This window comes from Salvelinus fontinalis, chromosome 7 (genome assembly GCF_029448725.1).
Source record: "Salvelinus fontinalis isolate EN_2023a chromosome 7, ASM2944872v1, whole genome shotgun sequence".
NCBI classification, from domain to species: Eukaryota; Metazoa; Chordata; class Actinopteri; order Salmoniformes; family Salmonidae; genus Salvelinus; species Salvelinus fontinalis.
The window spans coordinates 25,229,686-25,239,868 of NC_074671.1; the positions used below are offsets into that span (position 1 = coordinate 25,229,686).

The window sequence follows — 10,183 nt, forward strand, 5'->3', positions numbered from 1 at the left end:
ATGAGGGCCTATGTTCCGAAAACGCTACGGTGTTTTAGATGCCAAGGATTCGGACATGTTGCAGCAGTGTGTAGAATGGAGATCCCATGATGTGATAAATATGCAGATGGGCATAGTCAAGGGGAGTGTACAGTTGGGGGTAGAGAAAACACTGTGTCTGTGGTGGCACCCATGCAGCTGGGGATCCGAAGTGCCCTGTGAGACAGGTTGAGATTGCCAAAGTTCGAGTGGGGCAGAAAGTTTCTATGCTGAGGCAGTGAAGAGATTAGAGGATAGCTCAAGGGTGAGCCGGGGTTGGATTTATTGCGTTTATAGCCATGGTGATCAACTGCACTGCGCTGATGCAGCGGAAATCACATAAAATAGATGTGGTAGTTGCAGTAGCAGAGTGCAGATTGCAAATTTTGGACACAAAAAGAAAAGGGGAATGGGAAAATCCTAAATTGTACCACCATCTAATCCTGCACCTATATTTTGGGGTGAGAGATTTTACTCTAGAAGATCTACAGGACGTTTTGAGAGAAGTGGTGCCATCCTCCCAGGCCGACTGCCTAGTGTAGGATCGTTTAGGGCCAAAGTAGCAGGATGGGGTGTTGGGTTTTTGGGGATAGTGTATAGGTGCAGGATTAGGTGGTGGTACAATTTAGGATTTTCCCATTCCCCTTTTCTTTTTGTGTACAAAATGTGCAATCTGCACTCCAAACTGCGAAAGGCAGCAACACAGCGTCTAGTCTGCCGGGAAAGCCACACGAAGAAGAAAACACTTCCTAGTTAACAACAGGAGCAGCAGCAACTTCTACTGCTAGTCAAATTGTGAAAAGTATTATACAATTGATAAAATGGGCAAGCGATCTAGTCAGATGTGAATGTATCTAACGTCAGCTTGCTAGCTACACGATAAGAAAATTACACGGCATGGCTTTATCCCTTGCATACCTACATAGGAATACAGTAACGTTCATTACAGTAGCTAGCTTAGCTGCTAGCTGACTTATTGTCGAACAGGTTGGACAACTAACGCTATGGCTTCTATCGTGGAAAGTGTCCTGTCCAAGCTTATGAATAAAAATGTACTTTTCACTGTGTCGTTTCTCATACGACTTGTTTTGGTCAGTTTTGGTGTCTATCAGGACAGAACTATGGTGGTGAAATACACTGATGTTGATTATCACGTGTTTACAGATGCGTCGAAGTTCATCACGCAGGTAAGTTACCATTTCCTTAAATATTATAAATATACATGCCTGTCAGACAGTTCTGCCATGAGATCTGTTGTTGGTCTTCCTGGTGTTAATTCTAATGTGTTTTTTCCTTGCCAGAAGATACCGAACCTACCGTTAGGCTTGTTTACACTGAGCTGCATTGGGGTCAGAACGCAATCAAAGTCCCAAACTGTTTTTTGTGACATCCATATTTCAAAGAGTCCTAGCTATCAGGAATGGGGTCATAATAGTGTATAGCCAAAACGGTTCAAACGATAGAGCAAAATTCATTGGAAGAAAATAAATTCAACATGCCACTTTGGCTTCTCTTAACAACCGTGAATATTTAATTTGATCTGTTCTCTACTTTTCCTGGCTTGCAAAGTACCAGGATGTCTCTGATTTTGAATCTGAATTTAAAGAACAAACCTTTTCGTCCTCATGCTAGCTAGCAGTAGCCACTGCAGCCATTTTGGAATGGCAGTGTCAGCCAATCAAATTGTATTTGTCACATGTGCCGAATACAACCTTACAGTGAAATGCTTACTTACACGCCCTTAACCAACAATGCCGTTTTAAGAAAAATAAGTGTTAAGGAAAAAATAGCTAAGGAAAAAAGAACAAATAACAGAGCAGCAGTAAAATGACAGTAGAGTGGCTATATACAGGGGGTACCGGTACAGAATCAATGTGCCATTTGATTAACTGTTCAGGAGTCTTATGGTTTGGGGGTAGAAGCTGTTAAGAAGCCTTTTGGACCTAGACTTGGCACTCCAGTACCGCTTGCCGTGCAGTATCAGAGAGAACAGTCTATGACTCGAGTGGCTGGAATTTTTGACAATTTTTAGGGCCTTCCTCTGACACCAATCAACTCCTTTGTTGTTCAACGTGACGTTGCCATTCCATAATGGCTACTGTGGCTACAGCTGGCTAGCATGAGTTCGAAATAGGGCAGTGTTCCGGAAACTAGCAGTATTTCAATCTTCTCGATAGAGCAGTGTGGATAAAGGTCAAATTTGGAGTACAGTTGCATATCCCAACCCTGCATTGATGTACGTTTTCTGACCCATATCTCACGCCAGCTCCATGGTGTCTTAATGTAACCATGATTGCATTGCGAGCACAATGCAGTTCAGTGTAAACAAGCGTAACGGTAGGGTCGGTATCTTCTGGAAAGTTTTATCCTTGATCTTTTCAGGGACCTGGCCTGCTGAAAGCCACTGGCTTGAGAATCAATGGGATAACATTTTGGTTGGATCTGTCAATGTTACATTACTCATGCCCAAATCTTTATTTGAGAGAATTTTGTTTTATTTGAGAGAATTTTGCTATATTTGAGAGAACCTACCAGCTGTGAGTCCCTGCTGGTGATAAGTCTGCGTTCCTGCAAAGCTACACTTTAGCAAACAGTGCTTTTTCCATGTATAGTGTAACCTGCATCATTCTGTCCTCCTGTCATTGCAGGGCCAGTCTCCATACCACAGATCCACCTACCGCTACACCCCTCTACTAGCATGGATCCTGACCCCTAACATCTACCTCAGCCATGTCTTCGGCAAGCTTCTCTTCATCACGTGCGACGTGCTCTCAGGCCACCTGATCTACCTTATCCTTCGCCAGCGGGGACTTAGCTGCGAGGCTGCCTGCCGGGTCTGCTCCCTGTGGCTACTCAACCCGTTACCGGCCGGTGTGTCCAGCCGAGGCAACGCCGAGTCCGTCATAACCGCCCTGGTCCTGGCCACACTGCTCTGCTTGGAGCTGCGGCAGCTCCCCATGGCAGCCATCTTGTACGGCCTGGCCGTCCACATGAAAATTTACCCGGTGACTTATGCCCTGCCTATTGCCCTATCCCTACAGAGAAAGGAGAATGTAGAGGAGAGGAGAGTGGGGTGGTGGAGGAGAGGTCTTGGGTTTCTCCTCAGGCTATTGAATAAGGAGCTGTTTCTGTTTGCCGGTGTGGCCGGAGTGGTGTTCTGTGGATTGACTGTCCTGTTTTATAACATGTAAGTTTGGGCTAGCTCAGCGGGCTAATGCATACTTGAGTTGTTGTTGATGCTCCTCGTAAAGATCGGTTGGTCATTGACCATGAAAGGGTTTTCATTATCAGTTGTGAAATCTGTTATGTCATGTGTTTGATGCTTGTTTTCTAATGGGAAATCATGTTACCAATTCAATTGTCCTCATAACTTGAGAGGACAATTGTATTGGTAACATGATTTACCATTAGAAAACAAGCATCAAACACATGACATAACAGATTTCACAACTGATAATGAAAACCTTTTCATGGTCAATGACCAACCGATCTGGTTGTTGAGGGAGACTTTTATCTCCCTCAACAACTTTAAACATCTGCTATCCGAGCAGCTAACCGATCGCTGCAGCTGTACATAGTCCATCGGTATATAGCCCACCCAATTGACCTACCTCACCCCCCATACTGCTTTTATTTATTTACTTTTCTGCTCTTTTGCACACCAGTATCTCTACTTGCACATGATCATCTGATGATTTATCACTCCAGTGTTAATCTGCTAAATTGTAATTATTCGACTTATTGCCTACCTCCTCATGCCTTTTGCACACATTGTATATAGATTCTTTTTTTTTCTACCATGTTATTGACTTGTTTATTGTTTACTCCATGTGTAACTCTGTGTTGTTGTCTGTTCACACTGCTATGCTTTATCTTGGCCAGGTCGCAGTTGCAAATGAGAACTTGTTCTCAACTAGCCTACCTGGTTAAATAAAGGTGAAAAAAATTTAATAAATAAATAACTGTTCTCTACTCATTTGACCGTCTCTAATCAGGTATGGCTGGGACTTCCTCCAGGAAACCTACCTGTACCACCTGACGCGGAGGGACATCCGCCACAACTTCTCCCCTTACTTCTACATGCTGTACCTGACTGCAGACAGCCCCTGGAGCCTGGCCCTGGGTCTGGCTGCCTTCCTGCCCCAGGCCCTGCTGCTGCTCCTTGTCTCCCTGGCCTTCCACACAGACCTGGCCCTCTGCTGCTTCCTCCACACCGCCATCTTTGTCTCCTTCAACAAAGTCTGCACCTCCCAGGTGAACGTGACACTCCATCTGTATCATGTTTGAAAGTGTTGCTGGGTGTTAAGTAACGTTAAATCCATGAACATGGTATTGTGACACTGATATGATATAGATGGTAGGATATGTTAGGTTAAATGTTATGACACTTGTGTTGTGTTGAATGTGACCTTTCCCCCAATCTGTATCATGCTGGTGTTGATGGTGCTTTATCATGATAGCATTGTTTTTTTTTGTTGCATTATATTGGTTGAAAACCAAGGGCGTGCATACTGTAACATCAAACCCATGGAATGCAGCTTGTGGGAATGTTATGATGCTGATAGTATGTTTTGTGTGTTTTTTTTGTAGTACTTCCTGTGGTATCTGTGTCTGTTTCCTCTCGTCCTACCTCGACTGACCCTATCACCAAAACAAGGAGTAGAACTCCTGGCTCTCTGGTTCGCTGGACAGGTAGGTGCAGCATCATTGGTTGATTGTATCTAGATTCCTGTCCAACTGGCGACAGATTTTCATGTGAATATTCTAAAATCCAAATTTAAAAAAACAATGTGCACATTTTCCCACCAGAGATGTTTCCATCAAATGTACATGTTGCAGATAAAAAGCTGTGCGTGTTGACGTGGTGCACATAAAGCATTCATTTGATGTTAAATTCCCATGTACCGAATTTAAAAAAAATCCAAGTTAAATGGGTTTTCCTCACGTTTTCAACTCTGAGGGTTTTGTCACCAAAAATGTTACGTAATATAGCGAATGTGCCCTCTGGTATTGGCACGTGCGTTCTAGCCAACAGCTCATAGATACAGTGCAGGTATAGCCTGCCCTACACAATGAGATGAGGCTATTATGGAAAAATAGGTCAAATCATGAAATCAGTGATATTCAGGTCGGAAGTTCTCTAGAAAGATGACAGAGTTTCTGACTTACTTCCGAGCAGGTTGTCCGTTCACTGACATTTTTCCCAGTCGGAGCTAGTTTACATCGATATGACGGCTATTATATCAATATTTGCACATAAAAGTATTTTCACTGCCATTTCTCACAGAATTAATTTTACCAGTGGTGGAAAAAGTACCCAATTGTTATACTTGAGTAAAAGTAAAGATACCTTCATAGAAAATTACTCAAGTAAAGTAAAAGTCACCCAGTAAAATTCTACTTGAGTAAAAGTCAAAGTATTTGGTTTAAAATATACTTAAGTATCAAAAGTAAATTTAATTGCTAAAATATACTTAACTATTCAAAGTAAAAGTATAAATAATTACATTCCTTATTTTAAGCAAACCAGACAGCACCATTTATTTTATTTTTTTACGGCTAGCCAGGGGCACACTCCAACATTCAGACATCATTTACAAATGAAACATGTGTGTTTAGAGTCCGCCAGATCAGAGGCAGTAGGGATGACCAGGGATGTTCTGTTGATAAGTGTGTGAATTAGACAATTTTCCTGTACTGGTAAGCATTCAACATGTAACGAGTACTTTTGAGTGTCAGGGAAAATGTATGGAGTAAAAATACAATATTTTCTTAAGGAATGCAGTGAAGTAAAAGTAGTCAAAAATATAAAAAGTAAAGTAAAGATTCCCCTAAAAAACTACCTAAATAGAACTTTCAATTATTTTTACTTCAGTACTTTACACAACTGAATTTTACAGACACAAATAAAGATCCCCCTTTCTCTAGCGAGTTTTGTTTTGTCGAAAAAATTAGCTGTTCCCATCAAGTCTGTAGTGACATTTCTTATCCGACGTACTTTACTTGCATAAAAAGGTTGGATGGAAACCTGGTTATAGTCCCATTATATGAACATAAAGGGCTTCAAAAATAGACTCAATCTAACTTACCCTATACAGTATTACCAGACTAACCAACATAGCTCCAATATTATCAAATGAAACAGTAGCTCAAAAATTCCCCCAAAGTTGGTCATTATAATATGTATAAATAAATACATAATGTGTCAGACTATAGCTTGCATCATATAAAATGACTTGTCATTGAAGTTGTATAGGCAATATACTTAGGAAAATGTATTTAGGAAATGTTTTCTTCTTCTTTTGTCTCAGGGTATATGGTTGGCCCCTGCGTACTACCTGGAGTTTGAGGGATACAACACCTTTCTGCTCATTTGGCTGGCTGGACTGATATTCTTGATCATTAACTCATTCATTATGGTACAGATTATAACCCATTACAAACCATCAGACACTATGCAGAGATTGAAAGCAGAGTGATATCCGGACAACTACTTGAACACTTAATTCTACGTTCCTTGGATGTAAGGGATCAAGTGAAGACATTTCACTAGTAGACAACTTAGTTGCTGATAATTGCAATGCATTTGTTATTTTGTCTATATGGGAATTTTGTATATATAAAAACAAAAATACCTGGCATGGATGTCTATTCGATGGATGATATTGTATATTGGTCGAAGATGTTTCAATTTGGTAAAACATTTATATATATATTTTTGAAACTGTAAGTACACAATTTTGCATAATTTATACATGTTTCAAATTACTTTTCACAGCAGGCTTAACAGCTTTTTCTACCCAGTAGTGAACTAAGTGAATATAATAAATAGAAATAAGCAGGGTGCCTTTTTTTTTTTTTTTACATTCCAGAAGGTGGCAGCATTTAGCTGATAACGGCACTAAAAGAGGCTCTATCCCAGGGGTGTCAAACTCATTTCGCATCGTGGGCCACATACGGCCTAGGGAGATGTCAAGTGGGCCGGACCATTAAAATTATACCATACTCTGCTATAAATAACCAAAATATCATGTCTTTCCTTTGTTTTGGTGTAAAGAAGCACAAGAACATTAGGAAAATATTGAAATTTAATGAACTATCCTTTTACAAAACATTTCATGAAACACCTCATATTTCCTTAGACAAATGTGCAATTTACTTTTATCATTCACAAATATGCATTGCAACTGATCCCACTGATTGTACAAAGGCACAAAACTTAACCATCTTACTTCAGTGTGGTATGGCAGGCTGTGGGTAATGTTGCTGTCGCTGAGAAGTTTGTCAAACTGACGATGGTTCAGACCTCTGGACCGGATGAAATTTACAGTGCGAACAACCACCTCCATGACGTGGTCCATTTTCAGCGACTTGCAACACAATGCCTCCTGGTGCAAAATACAGTGAAATGTCCAGAAACGATCTCCTCCATTAAGGGCTTGTACTTTGTCTTTGAACTTTGTCGCGACACCTGCTTTCTTTCCGACCATGGATGGCGCGCCGTCTGTAGCCAGGCTGACAGCGCGGGACCAGTCCACTCCAACTCTGTCCAATGCAGCAACGACAGAGCCGAAAATGTCCTCGGCTGTTGTGGTGTCCATCATTGGCACCAACTCAAGAAACTCTTCAGTAACAGTCAATGTCTCATCAACTCCTCGAATAAATATGGCCAGTTGGGCCACGTCTGTGATGTCAGTGCTCTCGTCAATTGCCACGGAAAATGCAATAAATGACTTGACTCTCTGTTTCAATTGACTGTCTAAATCTGCCGATAGTTCCGAAATCCTCTCTGCTATAGTATTCCTCGTCAGGCTAATATTGGCAAAAGCTTGTCGCTTCTCGGGACATACAAGTTCAGCCGCCTTCATCATGCATCGTTTAACAAAGTCACCGTCGGAATACGGCTTCGATGCTAATGCTATTTCGCTAGCAATTAGGTAGCTGGCTTTTACCGCTGCTTCACTGACTTCTCGGCTCTGGATGAAAGTTGACTGCTGTTTCCTCAGACCCGCCAGCAATTCGTTAATCTTATCTCTTCTCAGTTGTCCTTGCAAGCCGTCATATTTTTCGCTGTGATGAGTCTCGTAGTGGCGTCGAATATTATATTCCTTCAATACCGAAACTTGTTGCAAACACACCAAGCGCGAAGGTTTTCCGTGCATCTCTGTAAATAAATAGGACGTGGTCCATTTTTCTTTGAAAATTCTACACTCCTTATCTACTTTTCTCCGTTTGGATAACGACATTTTGGCTAATGAGGGTGTAGCGGAGAGGTAGAGACCAAGGTATTAGCAACGTCGTAACAAGCAGCAGATGGCGCATTGATACCGTCTGCTGTTTTCAGTCTGTCTCAGTGATGCGGCTTGTCTTCTACACTGATGGAAAGAGTGCGCCCCTTAGCGGATAATCCATGAATTGCAGCGAATTAAAAATATTAATTCCATGTCTTTTATGCATTTTTTCCACTTTCAAATTATCCTGCGGGCCTGATCGAACCTCCTTGGGGGCCGGTTCCGGCCCGCGGGCCGTATGTTTGACACCCCTGCTCTATCCTCAAATGCCCCCATCATAGTCAAGGAATTCAGCCATGAACACAACTGAAAACAAACAATAATGTCGGCTGTTATTTGTTACTTTAAGATCATGGAGATTATTACTTTATAATTCTGCTCAATTTTTGGTTTCTACATATTGTTTAAAGAGAGACAGAGATTCTGTTATTTCAGCCCATTTCAATTCTACTCACCCAGAGTCAGATGAACTCGTTTATGTCATTTATGTCTCTGCTTGCCGTATGAAGGAAGTTAGCGGTAGTTTCACGAGCAATGCTACCGTACCTGTAGACTTCCAGTCATTAGCATTGGCTCGTGAAACTACCACTAACTTCCTTCATACTGCACACAGATGCATACAAATGGTATCCACCAGTTAATCTTACTCTGAGTAAGTAGAACAAGGGCCAAAATGCCAGAGGGTCATGAACGAGGCACAAGCAAGGGTGAGTTTACACTCCGTCCCTTGGGTTATGACCGCTTACTTTAGTGACCCCTGACAGAGTTGTGTGTGTGTCTTCATGCCTGTGCGTGACTCTGCTGCGAGTTTGCATTCCCACGTCATGAGTCACACCCATTGCACTCAGTGCCCTCTCTCCAGCTCCACACCCACCAGCCAAACCTAACCCGCACCCAATACGTCTCCAATGCTGTTTCATTTAGCCGCCTCGCCTAGTTGAACCTCCTCAACAACGCACAAAACATCCTGCTCAATAGGGAAACACTAAGTTCGGTTCCTTTAATCTACAGTGTTTACCTGGTAATGAGGGCTCTCTTTAAGCACTGACACATTTACTCCAGGCCCTGGGTTGGTTGCGTGACTAGCTCCCATCTGCTGGAGTCCGCGGTTGTGACATCATCCCCAAGGTCCTTGCTCATCAAGACCAATGACAAGATGGGAGGGGCGGTGGGTGTGACCAATTAGAGCCAATGGTGTAGGGAGTAATGACTAGTGGGGGCGAACCGGTCACGCAACCCTGGCTGGAAAAGGATTAAGGTCTCCATGGATCAACCTCCTCATCCTCCTCCCCCTCCTCTATACGGCTGTCAATGCACATCAAAGGTTCTCCTTTGCGTCATTGTTGCCCCGAGCCCCATGCCTTTCTCTCTCTGCTGAACTGAATTGCACAGCCTCCTCTGCGCAGTCAGTCTTGCGCAGTCAGTCAGATGTCGTGTCACAAGGTCGCCTGCGTGCTGACAAGATTCAGGATTAAACATGTTAACTTCTATACAGCGCACTTACACTCATATCACCGCAAAAGGGTGTGTTTCAGAGAGAAACTTGGATCTTTTATATCCTTGAATGCTAAGTGACTCAGATGCTATTGTCACAGAGAGTGATGTACTATTGTAGCTAGAGGGATGAGGTGTAGCACACAACTCATTCTCTCATATAGTCCCTTTGTTTCTCAGTGACAGCTAGCTAATGGCACTCCTGCATGCTACTTACTGTATGTGCCACCATTCAATGCTAATTAATGTCATGGTAGCTCCGCAGCTGCTAAACATGCCCTTGTTTCTCATGTAGGCATACGGAGTAGGATGAAGTCGACGTTGGTCTTGGGTCAGTTTAGCATTTTCCGCTAATGGTTCAATTTAGGATTAGGGGAAGG

At 42.5% G+C, this 10,183-nt stretch overlaps 1 protein-coding gene across 1 annotated transcript; it reads left to right on the top strand.

The window, feature by feature from the left end:
- Positions 1 to 660: 660 nt before the first annotated feature.
- On the top strand, positions 661 to 6,659 carry pigm (phosphatidylinositol glycan anchor biosynthesis, class M). The gene is made up of 5 exons (XM_055928825.1): positions 661 to 1,205; positions 2,667 to 3,205; positions 4,014 to 4,272; positions 4,609 to 4,710; positions 6,330 to 6,659. Exons 1-5 carry the CDS (start codon positions 1,023 to 1,025, stop codon positions 6,495 to 6,497), a joined length of 1,251 nt encoding a protein of 416 aa, XP_055784800.1. The 5' UTR covers positions 661 to 1,022; the 3' UTR covers positions 6,498 to 6,659.
- Positions 6,660 to 10,183: the final 3,524 nt, after the last annotated feature.